At 42.9% G+C, this 19,505-nt stretch overlaps 1 protein-coding gene across 1 annotated transcript in view; it reads right to left on the bottom strand.

Moving 5' to 3' along the window:
- Positions 1-2,570: 2,570 nt before the first annotated feature.
- LOC141106744 (uncharacterized) overlaps positions 2,571-19,505 on the bottom strand; it is a 54,655-nt gene continuing 37,720 nt past the window's right edge. Inside the window, 8 exon segments of the mRNA XM_073597672.1 lie at positions 2,571-4,463; positions 6,371-6,475; positions 6,769-6,877; positions 6,964-7,061; positions 7,381-7,420; positions 17,156-17,498; positions 17,569-17,737; positions 17,830-19,050. Coding sequence (XP_073453773.1) covers positions 2,986-4,463; positions 6,371-6,475; positions 6,769-6,877; positions 6,964-7,061; positions 7,381-7,420; positions 17,156-17,498; positions 17,569-17,737; positions 17,830-19,050 — 3,563 coding nt within the window. The 3' untranslated portion in view covers positions 2,571-2,985.

Here is a 19,505-nt window from a genome sequence, read left to right as displayed (position 1 = left end):
AATCTGCCGTTTTTTGGATCGTTAGTATGGTGCGTTCGACAGCCAATTCCAGTTTTTGGTCAGACAAAAGCTGGATGTGCAGACTATAAAATTTTTGTTGTACGTGAACTCAATGTCCCATTTTCGTTTAATTAATACGGTTTTCGTACGAAAAAAACGTAAGCAGAAGACTAGGCATGCTGAGAAATGAAGGAATACATACAAAACTAGTCAACATGTTACGTCACATTACGTCACTTCTGAAGTTGTATTCTGTCATACGAGAATTTTCATATGGTGAGCATGTAACAAAAAACAGATGCTCGATTGTCCGAAAATCTGATCGTGTGTACGAGCCATAAGTCTGAGTGTGTTTCACACACCATGGGCAATAAAAAAAATCTCTGGTGTTTAACGCTTGCCGACCAGCCGCCGCAGTTTTCATTCTGTGGCAGAATGGCACGGATGGGTGAAACGGCATTACCTTACGTCGCTTCGCCTTTTGGCCACTAGGGGCGCGCCCGCAGCATGTGCCAAACCCCGATGCGGGTGCCCGCCGGGCTCCAGCAATTGCTCGTGACAGAGCGAGAACCGTGATCTATGTAAACGCACAGATCCCGGTTCTTTCAGGGGAGAGGAGACAGATCGTGTGTTCATACTATGTATGAACACTAGGGGTGCAACGGATCAAAAAACTCACGGTTCGGATCGTTCCTCGGATCAGCAGTCACGGTTCGGATCAACAAAAAAAAATCTCCCCCACTGTAATATCCACAATCTCCCCCACTGTAATAATAAATTAGCAGGGTATGGCAGAGTACTGCAGGGTATTGGCGGGTATATTGGCAGAGTATTGTCAGGGTATGGCAGAGTATGGAAGAGTATTGGCAGGGCATTGCAGAGTATTGGCAGGGCATTGCAGAGTATTGGCAGGGTATTGCAGAGTATTGGCAGGGTATTGCAGAGTATTGGCATGGTATTGCAGAGTATACTGTCAGGGCATTGCAGAGTATTGGCACTGCTGCCATCCGAACTCTCCCCTCAACTGTACAGATCAGTACACAGAGGGGAGAGAGGAACCGGCGTCATGACATGACGCCGGTTTGTTACAAGTGATCGCTCCGTCATTTGACGGGGCGATCACGTGGTAAACGGCCGCCGGGTGTACCAAGATGGAGCTAGGCCGAAGCCGTGGCCTTTCCTATGGCCGAGGCCACAGAGCGCTCCGCGGATCGCGGGTGTCCCCGATCTGTGGAGGTTGATCCATACGGATCACGGATCGATGACGATCCGATGCACCTCTAATGAACACCGATCTCTCTCTCCTCCTAGACAGTCCCATCCCCCCAGAGTTAGAAACACACATAGGGAACAAAGTTACCCCCTTGATCGCCCCCTAGTGTTAACCCCTTGAATCAAAAAGGGCTGGCAACTCGGATGCTCTTGAATAAAAGTCCTTTATTGGTTACATGGGTACACGGGTACAGGCTATACGCTGACACATTTTGGCCGATAAGCCTTCATCAAAGCATACTTTGATGAAGGCTTCTTAGCCGAAACTTGTCAGCATATAGCCTGTACCCGTGTACCCATGTAACCAATAGAGGACTTTTATTCAAGAGCATCAGAGTTGCCAGCCCTTTTTGATTCAAGTATTGTATTTGGGGCCTGAACGTCCTGGCTAGAGCACCTGATCACAGCTCATGGACTTTCATATTGGCAGTGGAGCTAGGATATCATTTTGTTTCTCTAGTGTTAACCCCTTCCCTGCCAGTGACATTTACACAGTAATCAGTGAATTTTTATAGCACTGATCGCTGTATAATTGTCAGTGGTTTCAAAAATGTGTCAAAAGTGTCTGAAGTGTCCGCCATAATGTCACAGTCCCGACAAAATCGCAGATCGCCGCCATTACTAGTAAAAAGAAAAAATAATAATAATAAAAATGCTATAAATCTATCCCCTATTTTGTAGACGCTATAACTTTTGCACACACCAATCAACATACGCTTATTGCGAATTTTTTTTTACCAAAAATATGTAGAAGAATACATATTGGCCTAAACTGAGGAAAAAAATAGTTTTTTTTTATAAAAAAACGTGGGATATTTATTATAGCAAAAAGTAAAAGATAGTGTTTTTTTCAAAATTGTCGTTCTTCTTTTGTTTATAGCGCAAAAAATAAAAACCGCAGAGGCGATCAAATAGCACCAAAAGAAATCTCTATTTGTTGGAAAAAAAATGACGTCAATTTTGTTTGGGTACAGCATTGCAACACTGCGCAATTGTCAGTTAAAGCGACGCAGTGCTGAATCGCAAAAAATGGCCCGGTCATTGAGCAGCCAAATCTTCCGGGGCTGAATCGGTTAAAGAGGAAGTAAAACCTAGGAAAAAAAAAAAAAAATACACCCTGCAAGGCAAAGTCATAATGAGCTAGTATGCATAGCATACTAGCTCATTATGAATAACTTACCTCAGAACGAAGCCCCCACCACCATCGCCATCTATCCCGGAGTGACTTCCGGGTATCGCGGCTCCGGCGCTGTGACTGGCCGGAGCCGCGATGACGTCACTCCGGCGCATGCGCCGTCAGTGACGGCATGTTCGCCTTCACTAATGGCATGCTCAGTGCGCCTGCGCCGTAGACAGCGGTGCCCGGTTTTTGTACGATATCTCCATAACCATGTAGGTTAAGGAGATATTTCTTGCACCTACAGGTAAGCCTTAATGTAGGCTTACCCGTAGGTTAAAGTGGTCCCAGAGGGCTAACAACCACTTTAAGAAGACTGTCTTTGTGGGGAAAACAGTTTCTGCATTTCAGATCATCTAAACGGCTTTTCCTTGTTGTTAAATCTGAGGTGAGAAAATGAGCTTTCCTCTCTGAGTAAAAGATTTTCCGCCTATAGAACATAAAAACAGCTTTTCAGACAGGCGAGTCTTTTTGTGGTAGTTGAGTGGTGGAAAAACATTTCCCGCACCCCGAACATTATAGTCATGAATAGGACATCACCTTGAGTGAGCCAACTGGTGGGAAACAAGATATCGTTTCTGAGAAAAACATTGTCCGCATTCATCGCAGGGGAATGGCTTCTCTCCCGTGTGACTTCTCTGGTGTTTAAGAAGACTATCTTTTTGAGGAAAACCTTTCCCACATTCAGAGCATGAAAACGGCTTTTCTCCCGTGTGAGATCTCTGGTGTAACATAAGGTTCCGTCTCAGAGTATACGACTTGCCGCATTCAGAACAGGAAAACGGCTTTTCAGACATGTGCGTCTTCTCATGATAGTTAAGATGAGATCTGGAGATAAAACATTTGCCGCACTCCAAACAGGAATATGGCTTCTCTCCTGTATGAACACGCTGATGTGTGATAAGGTTCTTCTTCCTGGAAAAACATCGCCAACATTCTGAACATGAATATGGCCTCACCCCTGTGTGAGCCAGCTGGTGCGAAATAAGACTTTGTCTGCAGGAAAAACATCTCCCGCATTCGGTGCAGCAAAACGGCTTCTCTCCCGTGTGACATCTCTGGTGTTTAATAAGACTGTCTTTGTGGGGAAAACATTTCTCGCACTCAGAACATGAAAACGGCTTTTCCCCCGTGTGAGACCTGAGGTGGAAAATTAAGTTTCCTCTCTGAGCGTAAGACTTTCCGCATTCAGAACACGAAAACGGCTTTTCAGACATGTGAGTCTTTTCGTGGTAGTTAAGATGAGTGCTGGTGGCAAAGCATTTCCCGCATTCTGAACAGGAATATGGCTTCTCTCCCGTGTGCACGTGTTGATGAGCAATCAGAGCTCCTTTTCGGGTAAAACATTTTCCACATTCAGAACATGAAAACGGCTTCACCCCTGAATGAGTTCTCTGGTGCATTACAGCGTCTGATTTCTGTCTGAAGCATCTCCCGCAATCAGGACATGAAAACGGTTTCTCTCCGGTGTGTGTCCTCTCATGTTTAATAAGACTGGTCAACAGGGAAAAACAATGCCCACATTCCGAGCATGTATACGGCTTCTCGCCCGTGTGGACCCTTTTGTGTCTCATAAGAGACCATTTTGAAGAGAAAATTTTCCCACATTCGGAACATAAAAAAGGATTAATTCCTATGTGAGTTCTGTGATGTTCAGTAAGAGCTTTTCTAGAAGAAAAACACTTCCCGCACTCAGAACAGGACTGAGGCTCCTTCACTGCGTGAGACCTCTGGTGTGAAGCAAGATGAGCTTTCTGGTTAAAACGCTTGCCGCAGTCAGAACAAGGAAATGTCTTTCCCTCTCTGCAAGCGGTTTGATGGGTGATAGGATGGGAGGGATTAGAAGAACCTCCTCCATTTGTATAGGAACCAGATGACAGTTCTGCACCTTGAAGTGTTGGATGGAGAATCTGGGAAATTGAGATTTCATCTGAAGACTCAAATGTGGTGCCATCTTCTGTTCCATCACCCGTAGAGGAAATAGGAAGCTTGTTATCCTTTCTGAATTGTCCATCTGCATGAAATAAGAAGTGAAAAAGAATAAACTTCTGTGCAATCAAATAGCAAGATATTGTTAAAATGGATGTAAAGGCTGAAGGCTTGCTACCTTCATGCATTCTATGCAAGAAGGTAAAAAAACCTTCTGTGTTCTGCTTCCCCCCATAGCCCCCCTAATACTCATCTGAGCACCCTCTTGATTTAGCGATGTGCAAGAGACCCCCGGCTGTCCTGGGACTCCCTTTCCTCAGTGGCCGAGACATTAAAGTGTTACTAAACCCAAAACAGTAGAAATCAGTCTGTATATGCAGCATAGCATGCTTGGTATACTCGCTGTGGAACTTAAGGGGTTAATCCCTTGCATTGTGGAAAAAGGATGTTTTTATCCTGTATGCACAGATCCTCCCACTCCTGCACTGTCTATCTGGGGAAAGCCAGCTAACACAAGCAGAGTAGCCAACCTGCACATGCTCAGTTGTGTCTTTTATGCTGGAGAGACTATTTCCTTGTTGATCAGAACTGTGCCGTTCACCACTAACTGTGGTATACAGATCAGCCAAAAAGGTATATAATGACAATATTTTAATGTAAAAAGAAGATTTATAAGCCGTGGGCACTGTGTGTGTGGGGGGGGGGGCAGATAAATTATTTTCATATTACTGTGTTTACTAACACTTTAACAGCCAGTGAGCCAATGAAGAGAGAGTGGGAAGCAGGGCTAACTCATGGCTCTATGTGTCTTATGGGCACATATAGCAGGACTTGGGAGCAAGCAGGCACCAGTGGCCCCATACCAGCATGCTATTAGGGGCCCTGGTCATGGGGGAGGAGCAAGGAGTGCCGGAGGGGGACTTGGGAGGAGAAGGATCAGGGCTGCTCTGTGCAAAACCATTACACAAAGAAGGCAAGAATGACATGTTTGTTATTTTTTAGGGGAAAAAAAAGCCGTACCTTTAGGCCTGGTGCACACATGGCATTAAAAAAAAAAAAAGAGCTGCAAAGCCAGTACCAATGCCAGGAAAAAGCGGCTGTAAAAACGTGCTTTTAGAAGCGTTTTGCATTGGCGTTTTTCTGCCTTCTTCTATTTTCCACTCTCAACTCCAATTACTACAGCTTAAAAACGCTTGACGCTGCCTAGCGCTGTATACAGTATTAACACGCATTTAGCTGCATCAGGCGCTTTACAGCTTAACGCTGCTGCTCCAAAATGCCCTTGTTTTTTTTTTTTTGTTTTTTTTTTTATAGCTTGAAAATGCCTATGCCACTTACAGCTCCTAAAAGTCTATGTGTGCATGAACACATAGAATTACATTGAAAGGGGTTCTGAACCTGTAAAAAACAAAAACATGTGACGCGGCCAATAGCGGAAGTAAAAATGCCCTGTGTGCATGAGGCTCATTTGGCTCTACTTATCCTATGGATCACAGGAGTGCAGTTTGTTCTGCACTCCTGTGACCCGCTGTCGGCTGGCATCACAGAGATGGTCCAGGCATGGGAAAAGATTGCGACCATGTGGTCGAGATCCGCCAATATGCCTGGATCGGCTTAGCCTCTCAGCGAGCCGCTGAGAGCCTGAGCTGGCTGCTCCCGCTCCCTCCACAGCCCAGTGCTCCAGTGAGCAAGGAGGGCAGAACAGAGAGCGGTGACTGACAGTTACCAGCACTCTGATCAGGGAGCTCTGAGAACCGAGCAATTGGCAGTGTTTGCTCAGTTCTCACGCTTAGAGGCGACAGGGGAAAGATGCTACATCCACCTAGGCAAGTATAATTAAAAAAAAAAAAAAAATCCCATACTTTTCCTTTAATACCACTTTAAGATGTCAGAAGCTGATCATATCATGAAATATAACAAAGTGTTGCATTTGCACCTCCAAATAGATGATATTATGTTATGTTGCTTCTGCATTAAGTGTTTATTACTGACCTTTTCTGATCTCCATAAGAATTTCCTCCTCTTTAATCCTCACATGTCCTTCTTCCTCCTCCTCAGCTTTGACATCTCTCTGAGTCTCTCTGGTATCTCCGGGGTCTGTGAATAAAGATAAGAGTGAAGCCCCCTGTACTGAGATGTATGAGAGACCCCAGAGAGTGTGTGTGGGGGGGAGACTGGTCACGTCTCTTGGCTGGTAACACACAATGACATGATGTGAGGAGGAGAGCCGGAGTCTAATAGAGGCTGATGTCTCCTGACTCCCCCACTGGGCACATACTGTCTCCCCATTACTGTCTACTGACAGAGGAGGGGGGAGAAGAAGAGATTGTTGTAGTGACTGAACAAGGAGAATCTGGGACTCTTCTCTGGATTTACTGTTCATTACTCACCTGTGCTGATCTCTGGAGGAAATTCCTCTTCTTTACATGGATCATCATCCCCCATATATGCAACTTCAGTTTCCTCCTTTACTTCTACTTTGACTGTTAAAACTTCACTCTTAAAATAAAAATTATTAAGATTCTACAATGATGAACTATGACTTTGTGTAACTCATTTAGTATATTTGCTGAAACACAATCTACCTGATCCTCCTGAGGGATCTCCTGATGTTCCTGTGTGGAGTCCCGGGAATACAGAGGACAGGGACATCTCTCTGGGGGATTTCTGTTACTGGATCCATCTGTAGGAAACACACACACTGACTGAATACATTGTTTCTATGTCTTTATATCAGAGGATGTGTGTATCTAGGGGGATCCTCAATACTCTCCTTTACAAGATATGAAAGTCTCCTCTTACCCGGTGATGTGAGGGACGGACGGTTCTCCATCATGACGTCCTTCTACAGATCCTTGTGTCCTTCTATATACTCCCACTCCTCCATGGAGAAATAATGACACCCTGACACCTTATAGGAACCTGACATGTTATCTCCATATATCGGAGGATGTGTGTATCTAGGAGGATCCTCAATAAAAGAAATGAAAGTCTCCTCTTACCCGGTGATGTGAGAGGCGGACGGTTCTCCATCATGATGTCCTTCTACAGATCCTTGTGTCTTTATAAATACTTCCACTCTTCTGTACTTGAAATTGAGGGGGTTTTCCAAACCACACACTGTAAAAAAAAAAAATAAATAAATAAATAAAAAGCTCAGGGTACATTGGGCTGAATGCTACACAGGCTTTTATTTTGCAGAACACTGTTTCATTAACCGCTTCAGCCCCCTTCCTGACCAGAGCACTTTTTGCGATGCGGCACTGCGTCGCCTTAACTGACAATTGCGCGGTCGTGCGACGTTCTACCCAAACAAAATTGACATCCTTTTTTCCCCACAAATAGAGCTTTCTTTTGGTGGTATTTGATCATCCCTGTGGTTTTTATTTTTTGTGCTATAAACAAAAAAAGAGCGATACTTTTGAAAAAAACGCAATATTTTTTACTTTTTACTATAATAAATATCCCCCAAAAATATATAAAAAAAAATATTTTTTTTCCTCAGTTTAGGCCAATATGTATTCTTCTACATATTTTTGGTAAAAAAAAAAAAAAAAAATTGCAAAAAGTGTATATTGCTTGGTTCGCTCAAAATTTATAGCATCTACAAAATAGGGGATAGTTTTATGGCATTTTTATTTTTAATTTTATTTTTTATTAGTAATAGCGGCGATCTGCGTTTTTTATCGGGACTGCAACATTATGGCGGACAGATCGGACACTTTTGACACTATTTTGGGACCCTTGTCATTTATACAGAGATCAGTGCAATAAAAATGCATTGATTACTGTGTAAATGACACTGACAGTGAAGGGGTTAACCACTAGGGGGCAGTGAAGGGTTTAAGTGTGTCCTTGGGAGTGATTCTAACTGTGGGGGGAGGGGCTAAACCTCACATGACAGTGATCACTGCTCCCGATGACAGAGAGTAGTGATCTCTGTCCTGTCACCAGGCAGAAAGGGAAATGATTTGTTTACAAAAGCATCTCCCCTTTCTACCTCTCCGTGACACGATCGCGGGCCCCCAGCGAACATCGAGTCTGCGGCACCCATGGACAAGGTCACCGAGCCCGCCGGGCGCACACACCCGCAGCACCGCTTCTTAAAGGGGATGTACCTGTATGCCCTTTTGCCCACCCGCGCCATTCTGCCGACGTAAATTGGAGTGCGCTGGTCGGCAAGGGGTTAAAGCAGAACAAACCCTCCTCTCCTTTACAGCCAAGGTAGCTGCCATCTTAGCCTCTGTTTACATCTACAGTTGCCACAATGCTGCACATGTGGTCAGTTATGACACCAGTCATTTTAAGCATGTCTTAAATTGTTTTGGGAAACTGTTAAATCAAAGGGATTAGTTCTGCTTTAAAAGACCACATATTCCCAACCACTGACACTAAATGTGGTTTGAACTGGAGGAGCAACAAGACAATGTAACTGATCAGATTATGATGACCAAAAAGTCTACTTTCTAAAAGCCATGTCCTGCACTCATGAGAACTAACAATTGGCAGAATTTGGGATAATATTAGGGAATACATCCCGATCAGCCCCCCATCTAATGTTCTACACATCAGAGGACTTGCAGGAATATGATGATGTATGAAGGTGACATGATCCCCCCATCCAGTCCACACACAGTGCTGGGACCCCCTTCTCTCATAATAAAAAGAAATTATTACCTCCTCCAAAGTCCTCACTGGGCAAATACTCTCCAGACTCACCCATGAAAGTCTTGGAAAAAAGCAATTCCAAGCTAAAACGTCCTCTGGACTACAACACAATGGCTGCTGGCCCCTCTGGCACTTACACTTCCCGCAGTTACACGGCAAGCGGGCGCCCTCTAGTGGTGTCTACTATGTACTGCACCACCTAAATCAGTCTAGCCCTGATGCGGAACCATGGCAACCAGAAAGCGTCTAGGCCGTGGAGTGTACACAGCGGAAGTCAGAGGAGTGTTTCCGGTGTAGAGGGCGCATAGTGATGATCATAGAGAGGAGACAGGCGGGTGCTTTGGTTTTGAAGGTTTGCTACATTTCTCTGGTCTGAACTACAATGATAATTACATGTCAGTACTGAATTATCATTATTATTCTCTGTAGAGCAGCCAATCAGATTGTAGGTGTCATTGTCCTGGTACAGATCAGGAGAGGAAAGGAAATGTCTGGTTGTCATGGCAACACCTCCCATCTCATCCTTCTGTCTAAATGTCCTCTGTGTTATTAAGTGTTCTTGCATAGCAAGACCACTTACTGTTATCTCACATATATATTATTCTTATTATTATAGCCAAATTTACCACCCTAACTCCTCCCACAGTTTTTCCACTACATAGACAAGTAATATACCGAAACGTGCGGATTGTTCCCGAATGGTGTGCTATTACTTTGTGGAACGTTTCGCCGAATGGTTCACGAAATATCGTCGTTTTTGCGGCGAAATTGGTCCCATAGGAATGAATGGGGAAACTAGAGTGGGAGATGACAAAAGCTGAAAAATCAGAACATGATTTCTAAACTGCCGCCACTCCCTCATTTTCAAGCCCACCTACACAAATCTTATATCAAAACGTTCAGCTATCCCTGCTGCCACTAAACATGTCCACGGCTAAGCCATAGTCCTGATAGTTTTCACAATATGACCATTTGTTTGTAACTCACGCCGTCCATTGACATTCATTGAAACTACACTCTAGCCCCCTCCAAATTTGAAGGGCAATTTCTAAACTGCGACTGTGCCTTCATTTTTAATTTTTTACAGACATACTATACATCAAAATCTAGGTCTGGGTCTTGTGATTCTCACAATATAAAGATCTTCGCTGTAGGATTTATAGTTTTTGGGAAAAAGCTTTTTGTTTAGAGGTAATTTCAGGAAATTTTAGCCATTAATCAGAGTGTACTGTGTTTGTTTTGTTGCCATGGTTACCAAAGCTTCTGTTATACACAAGGGGGGAGGTGGCTGGAGCATCTCAGCTGTGATTACAGAGCCCGGGGGAGGGGACAGACACACCATGTACTGATTTATAATAGAGGAATATGATGGGGCAGTTTTGATAGGGCAATTCTGATGGGGCAGTTTTAATGGTGGCAATATGATGGGGAAGTTTTGATAGGAATTATATTGTGTAGAAATTACATTGTGTTGTGTATTGAGCAGTGCGTGTGAAGCATAAACAGTACATGAGCGTTGCTAGGAAACAGTGGTTGTAAACACAAGATGCTGAAACCCCCCAAATGCATGTGGCCATACCTTCATCTGCAATGCTTGATAATGCTGATAATTTACCACCCTAACTCCTCCCACAGTTTTTACACATTCGCCGAATGGTTCACGGAATATCGTCGTTTTTGCGGCGAAATTGGTCCCATAGGAATGAATGGCGAAATGTTCAAAACTAGAGTGGGAGGTGACAAAAAAAAACCCCATGATCAGCCAAAACATTATGACCACCCCATGATCAGCCAAAACATTATGACCGCCCCATGTAAAAAAAAAAATATTTTTGAAAAAAAAAAATAATTTTTGAAAAAAGTAAAAAAATAATTTTTGAAAAAAAAAAATCATTTTTGAAAAAAAAAAAAATATTTTTGAAAAAAAAAATATATTTGAAAAAAAAAAATTATTTTTGAAAAAAAAATTACTTTAAAAAAAATAATAATTTCGAAAAAAAAATTATTTTTGAAAAAAAAAAATTACCTTTGAAAAAAAAAATCATTTTTGAAGAAAAAAAATTCATTTTTGAAAAAAAAAATTACTTTTGAAAAAAATGTTCAGCTCTTTCAGCGAATGATGGAACTTTTTTACTACTATTTATACTTTTTAAAATATTAAGCTTTTTAACACTTTTCACAGTTACTCAAGCCACTCCACCCCACCCAGTTACTCCGCCCACTCCAGTTGTAGAGGCAAGAACACTTTCACAATTTCCCCAGAAATTGTACCTTTTCTAGTTTTATTTATTATTTATTTCAGGTACTTATATAGCGCTGTCAATTTACGCAGCGCTTTACATATACATTGTACATTCACATCAGTCCCTACCATCAAGGAGCTTACAATCTAAGGTCCCTAACTCACATTCATACATACTGGGGACAATTTAGACAGGATCCAATGAACCTACCAGCATGTCTTTGGAGTGTGGGAGGAAACCAGAGTACCCGGAGGAAAGCCACGCAGACACAGGGAGAACATGCAAACTCCAGGCAGGTAGTGTTGTGGTTGGGATTCGAACCAGTGACCCTTCTTACTGCTAGGCGAGAGTGCTACCCACTACACCTCTGTGTGTTATGGAAGGAGGAAAGTCCTCCAGCTGGGATATTATTTATTATATCAGTAGATGTGCTCAACTTTCACAAGAAACTAAAAAAAAAATCCATCTATACACATATAACTTTATGACCCGACAGGTAAAGTGAATAACACTGATTATTCCATTACATCAGGGGTCTTCAAACTACGGCCCTCCAGTTGTTCAGGAACTACAATTCCCATCATGCCTAGTCATGTCTGTGAATGTCAGATTTTTACAATGCCTCATGGGATGTGTAGTTCCACAACAGCTGGAGGGCCAAAGTTTGAAGATCCCTGCATTACATTGACGTCTGAAAGTGGGTGGGATATGTTAGGCAGCAATCCTAAGAAGTCCCTGAAGTTGGTGTGTTGAAAGCAGAAAAATTGAGTATCGCAGTTTGTTGTGTATGGGGCTACGTAGCCGCAGACCGGACGGTCAGGGTGTCCATGCTGACCCGTGTCAACCGCCAGAAGCCCCAACAATGGGCACATGATCATCAGAACTGGAGCACGGAGCAATGGAAGAAGGTGGCCTGATCTGATGAATCATGTGGATGGCCGGGTGCGTGTGTGTCACTTACCTGGGGAAGAGATGGCAGCAGGATGCAGTATGGGAAGAAGACAAGCCGGGGGAGGCAGCAAGATGCTTTGGGCAACGTTCTGCTGGGAAACCTTGGTTCCTGCCATTCATGTGGATGTTACCTGACACAAACCACCTACCTAAACATTGTTGCTGACCAAATACACCCCTTCATGGAAACGATATCCCTAAAGGCAGTGGCCTCTTTCATCAGCATATTGCATCCTGCCACACTGCAAAAATGGTTTGAGGAGCACAAGAAGTTTGAAGTGTTGACTTGGCCTCCAAATCTCAATTCAATGGAGCAGCTGTAGAATTGTGAGGTGGGGACGGAACACTTAGAGGACTTAAGGATCTGCTACTGACGGCTTGGTGCCAGATATACAATGGTGTACTAGAGCGCTGATATAGTGTATATTGATTCAAAATTAGAAATTACCTAAATAATCAAGCCGCAACCATTCTAAGAGTGTTCTGATACCCCTATAGTAAATGATAAAGCGAATAATAGTGCGCTATAAATTAACTTCCTAATATATGCACAAACTCCAAATGGGTAGTGGAAAACTAGCGAAAAACACATAAGAGTGCTAAGTGATAAAACCAAATATGTAAAAAATGGCAGCAATAAGCATATCAAAATACCATCAATAATTGCTATGTTCAATCACCAGTGGTGGGGCATAATGCAGCCCTATACAGTGTATATGGATATAGCCAAAATCAATGATAGTCTCAACATGTATCAAATACAAGGAAAAAAACAAAATAGTTTCTGGGTGTAGTAAGTTCACTCTCAGTGGGCTACATAGCATAAATCATGCTCTGCTGCTACCTCCCGCTCTTCCTCTTAAATCATCCGATTATGGTGTTGCATTCATGGAATAAAAGAAAATCATCATTGCGCAATGATCAGCATAAAGTGCATCAACAGCATCAAAGGCACAGGTGGATCCACTCACATGTACTTCTATGGTAATCAGTGCTAAAGAACAGTCAGAGCGATTTCCTCTCCACCTACCACATCCAGTGTACTTCGTACAGACACATCAAATGTCGTCACTGGCTCCTCCCAACGCGTTGCGTCACGTCACGTGACTTTATCAATGTGGTGCCAGATACCATAGATGTTAAATTGGGAGCAGTGACTGTGTCTGTGCAGCCCCTGCATCTCACTTGACATGGATCTAAATGTGGGTACCACTTGTTATGGCATTTGTCCTTGTAAAGCCATCACCATAAACTTTGGCAGGCAGCAGGGCCATCTCCTTGACAAAATGAGCCATTAAAAGAGCTTTTTTTGGCCATACATCGCTTATGCCCCGTACACACGATTGGAAATTCCGCCAGCAAAAGTCCGATGAGAACTTTTGGTCAGAAAATGCGATCGTGTGTATGCTCCCTCGGACTTTTGCTGGCGGAATTTCGGCCAGCAAAAGATTAAGAGCATGTTCTCAATTTGTGGATCATAAAAATTCCGACGCGCAAAATTCCTAGGTATGCTCGGAAGCATTGAACTTCATTTTCTCGGCTCGTCGTAGTGTTGTACGTCACCGCGTTCTTGGTGGTAGAAAGTTCAGAGAACTTTTGTGTGACCGTGTGTATGCAAGCATGAGCGGAAAAACCATCCAACGGAAAATCCGCTCGTGTGTACGGGGCATAATGGGTCACAACTGGCAGAGGCACTCCAGGCGTAGGAAGGATTCTGACCATACTGTCAGGATGTACTCAGCTTCCTGATTGACAGCTGGATCCACCTCTCAGCAGAGCCAGCTGTGTTCGTCACCTCCAATGCTCCAGTAAATGCTGGAGGAGAAGAGTGACTGACAGTTACTGCTCTCCATTCCAAGCAGACAGAGAACTGAGTGATCATCAGTCATGTATTGCTCAGTTCTTGGGCTTAGAGTGGATGTGGGGCAGCTGCAGCATAGAGTACGTATGTTTATTTTAATTTTTTTACAAACCCATACTTCTCCCGGTTCACACTGATGTGATGCAGAAAACGCAGCGATTCCTTTGCATTTCCTGCACCGCTGCAGGTGTCAATTAGAAGTTAAGGACACCGCAAAAGCAGCTTGCAAAACGCAGTGGGTTTGCCTGAACCAGATTGCATGGGTATGAACACCCATGCGATCTGGTTCCAGCGTGAACATAAAATCTGCCCACACCTTTTTTACGCGGATGTGGTGAAATTTGAGCCAATAAAAAATGAATGGACTCAGATCACACCGCACAGAATCGCATACGATTTGCACAGGAATGTGGTACGATTCCTGTGTGAATCACATGCAATGTGACAGGTGTGAACCGGGGCTTAAAGTGATATAAAACGACACATAAAAATCAGCAGCTGACCTTGAGACTTACATTGTCTGCAGCTCCTTTATGTTGTAAGGATTGCTTATTCCTACAGTGTCACCCAGTCCCTTTATTGTTGGCTCTGCTTTCCAGAGCCGCTCTTGATCCAGTGGAACCACCCTGTGGTGCGCGATCCCAGGAAAAGAACTACCATGTGACATATGATGCTGTTTTTGTCCAGGATTGAAAGCAGCTCCACTCTACTGTAAATGACTGGGGACACATACGCGCAGGCTCTTTAGGTCGCTGGGCCATGTAGTTCTTTACACAGCTGGAGCATGTGTAATATGGGAAATTCTAGTATTAAAAAAAATAATAATATCAGTAATTAACCACTTGCCAACTGTATACAGTACATATACAGCAGTAAAGCGGCTTCCCTGTGCAGGATCACGTACCTGTATGTAATCCTGCACTTCCAGGTCTGGAGCACGCACACGCTGATTGGACACAGCAGGAATCGACTCAGCGAGTCCGGCGGACGCAATGTCCGCCAGGACCTGCCTATTGTTCGGGAAACAGGGATAACAGCGGTCTGCCTATGTAAACAAGGCAGATTGCGTTCTGTGACAAGGAAAGGATGTGATCCTGTGTTTCTGCTAAGCAGGAACACGGATCTCTGCCTTTCCACAGTACAAGCACCTCCCCCACAGTTAGTAAGCACGCCCTAGGAACACATTTAACTCTTTGATCGCCCCTGTTAACCCCAGTGTCATTAGTACAGTGACAGTGCATATCTTTAGCACCGATTACTGTCTTGGTATCCCTTTTAGTGTCAGATTTGTCCAGCGCAATGTCGCAGTCCTGCTATAAGTCGCTAATTGCCGCCATTACTAGTTAAACATTTTTTCCATAAATCTATCCCATAGTTTGTAGACGCTAGAACTTTTGTGGAAAACCAATCAATATAAGCTTATTGTTTTTTTTTTTTTTTTTTTACCAAAATCATGTGGCAGAATACATATTGGCCTAAATTGATAAGACATTTGATTCTTTACATTTTTATTGGATATGTTTTATAGAAGAAATATTGTTTTTTTTTTTCCCAAAATTCCTTTTTTTTCGGTTATAGCGCAAAAAATAAAAACCACAGAGGTGATCAAATACCACCAAAAGAAAGCTCTATTTGTGGGGAAAAAAAAGAACATACATTTTATTTGGGTACAACATCGCACGACCGTGCAATTGTCAGTTAAATTAACGTGCCGTATCACAAAAACTGTCCTGGTCATGAAGGGGGGTAAACCTTCCGGTGGGCAAGTGGTTTAAGCGCACACAAAAGCATTACCTAAACTTACCGTCAAAACCCCTTCCCGTCCACCCAGGTATATTGTAGCATTTTTTGTTTTACATTAGATTATTCCTGAAATGAGAAACGTCTTATATTACTCCCTGTGACATCATCACCAGGCTTGTAAAATTCTTGCAGGAGCAGCTGCTGGGAGGTCAGTCCCTGTTAACATAGACGTAGCTCCAGAACTAACTATACACAGCACAGGGGCCGACTCTTGAGAGTCAAAGCAGTAGCCTTGTTTTGCTTGGAAGAAATCAATTTGTGCACGTAGAATGGGAACAGACAGTAGGGCTGTCAGTCCTGGGTGGGATTTCAGTGGCTCTAAGCCCAAACAAGGTGTTAGCTGCACTCTGGATTTCTGGCAGGTCAACAGAGAAATTTTCCCGTACTTGCAGCTTTTTTTAACCACTTCCAGCCCAAGGACATCATATGACATCCTGGACTTTGAGTGGAGATATCTGAATGATGCCTGCAGCTGCATCTCTATGACCCTCGGAGGCCCGGGCACGACGGTATGACGTCACATCCGAGCCAGTGAAAGTAAAAAATGCCAGGGACTCGGCTGAAAAGGCCAACACAGTTCTTTTTTTTTTTTTTTATCTCGGTCTTTCCAGCCTGGAGGAGAGATGTGGGGTCTTATAGACCCCACATCTCTCCATTAAGAGGACCTGTCACGTACTATTCCTATTACAAGTGATGTTTATATTCCTTGTAACTGGAATAAAAGTGATGAAAATATTTTTTTTTTTAGGGGAAAAGAAAAAAAAAAAAAAAAAAAAAAAAAAATGTAAAGTGCCTCTGCCCCCACGTGCTCGCTCACAGAAGCAAACGCATTTTTTAAAAACGCGTTTGAAAAATTCCTGTGAAAATACAGTGGGACGTAAAAAATTGCAACAATTGCCATTTTATTCTTTAGAGTCTCTGCTAAAAAACAAAACAAAAAAAAAACAAAAAACAAAAACATAATTTTTGGGGGTTCTGATAAAATGATTTGTACATGTAGCAGGGGAGTGCCAGAATAGGCCCGGTATGGAAGTGGTTAAAAAGTGAACTATGGGGAGGTGTGCATGTACTGAAAACAATATACCCAATATGTTTGATTCTTGCCCTGACGTACACTGTAAGCCTTTTAGTGCACTGGTAGGAGAAAATAATGTACACACAAATACAGGATAATAATACAGTTATAATCTTTACTGAAATTTGCTGTGATTGTGATAAAAAAAAAAAAAAAAAAAAAAAAAAAAAACGAACTAGTTCAGCATTAACTTGGTGTTTCAGCTTGACCACAAGACATGGGAGCCATTTCATGACAAAGATGAGATCTACAGACATGGCTTCTTTCCTGTGCGCACATGCTGATGTCTGATCAGACAGGTTTTCAACTAAAATAATTTGCCGCACTCCGAACAGGAATATGGCTTTTCTCTGGTGTGAAATAAGATCTGTTGTGGTGGAAAAACACTTTTCACAGTCTGTGCAGGAATACGGCTTCTCTCCGGTGTGAATTCTCTTGTATATAACGAGATTGCTTTTCTGGGAAAAACCATTTCCCTCACTCCTGGCATAAATACAGCTTCTCTCTGGTGTGACTTCTCTTGCGTGTAATGAGAATCTCAGAAAAGCAAAAACATTTTCCACACTCCCAGCATGAAAAAGGCTTTTACCCCATGCAACATGTTTGGTGTCTAATAAGTCCGTATTTCTCAAAAACACATTTCAGGCCAAAAGCACAGTTTCCACAGTCTGTATAAGAATACGGCTTCTCTCCCAGGCGACTTCTCACATGTGTAATGAGATTGCTTTTCTGAGAAAAACATTTCCCACACTCCCAGCCTGAAAAAGGCTTTTACCCCACATGACATATTTGGCGTTTAGTAAGTCCGTTTTGGTCAGGAACGAATTTCCTTATGTTGGGCTAAGAGCACATCTGCGTTTTCTTATGTGTTCAGGATCAGGCAACACAGTGAAACATTTTCCACATTTAGGTCATGAATATGGCTTCTCCCCCGTGTGTGTCTTCTCATGTCTTTTAAGACTAGCCAATATGGAAAAACATTTTCCACATTCCAGACAGGAAAACGGCTTCTCTCCGGTATGTACACGTTGGTGATAGACCAAGGCTTGTTTCCTGGGAAAACATTTTCCACATTCGGAACATGAAAACGGCTTCTCTCCGCTGTGAGTTACCTGGTGCACTGCTACGGATGATTTCTGTGCAAAGCATTTCCCACATTCAGGACATGAATACGGCTTCTCTCCAGTGTGCGTTCTCTCATGTTTAATAAGAATGGACAATAGGGAAAAACACTTCTCGCATTTTGAACAGGAAAAAGGCTTTTCCCCCGTGTGACGTCTTTGGTGGGCCACAAGAGAATATTTAGAAGAGAAATCTTTCCCACATTCTGAACACGTAAATTCATTCATTCCGTTGTGAGTTTTCTGATGTTCAGTAAGAACTTTTTTAGAGGAAAAACATTTCCCACATTCCACACAGGAAAATGGCTTCTCTTCCATGTGTACATGTTGATGGTCCATCAAGGCTCCTTTACGGCGAAAACATTTTCCACATTCAGAACATGAAAACGGCTTCACTCCAGCGTGAATTCTCTGGTGCATTATTGCAGATGATTTCTGTGTGAAGCATTTCCCACATTCAGAACATGAGAATGGCTTCTCTCCGGTGTGCGTTCTCTCGTGGTTAATAAGAACAGGCAATAGGGAGAAACACTTCCCACACACTGAACACGAATAAGTCTTATCCCCTGTGTGACTTCTTTGGTGTGTTTTAAGATAAGATTTAGAAGCAAAATCTTTCCCGCATTCGAAACATGAAAAGCTCTTCATTCTGCCGTGAGTTCTCTGATGTTCAATAAGAACTTTTCTACAGGAAAAACTCTTCCCACACTCTGAACAAGAGTAGGGCTCCTGAGGTTCCTCCACTGGGTGAGACCCCTTGTTTGAAGGAAGATGAGCTTTCTGATTTAAATATTTGCAGCTTTCAGAAGATGACAGATCTGCACCATGAGGTGTTGGATGGAGATGTTGGGTGATGGGATTTTCTTCTGAAGAATTGGTTGTGATGTCCTCATGTTCTGTTTTACCAAATGTCGAGATAACAACAATGTTATAGTTTCTGTATTGTTCATCTGTGGGAAAGAAGAAGCGACAACTATGTCAAGCCAAAAAAGTTTAGGTAGAGTAGGAAGGGTTATATGTTAGTGTTGCTATTAGAGAGCTTCTTTAACATCCTGTCTGGTAAAATATTAGCAGGACAGGAAGAATCTCTCTAGGGGAAGTCCTGGAAAAACCTGACTAGAGGGTCTAACCCTTCCTTGCTCCTTTAAATAACTAAAGCTCAGTATACATGCATTCAAATTTGGCCAGTTCAGCATAAACTGGACAAATTTTGGTTCATGTGTACCCCTCCTAGTTCAACAGAAGCTAGTCATTAGACCAGCATCTTTTGAACGCTCTTGCTGGAAAACCAGCATTTAAATCGACTGCACCACTGTACTGTGTATTCTGATAGGGGGAGTCCAGAAGGTGAGATCCCTGCATCGACATTGCTTGTGTGGGTGCCAGAAAGAGTTTTTTTCGTTCA

The sequence above is a fragment of the Aquarana catesbeiana genome, linkage group LG08 (assembly GCF_042186555.1).
Source record: "Aquarana catesbeiana isolate 2022-GZ linkage group LG08, ASM4218655v1, whole genome shotgun sequence".
In the NCBI taxonomy this organism is placed as follows: Eukaryota; Metazoa; Chordata; class Amphibia; order Anura; family Ranidae; genus Aquarana; species Aquarana catesbeiana.
The sequence above is the reverse complement of the archived record's forward strand: the minus strand, read 5'-3'. Positions and strand labels throughout refer to the sequence as shown.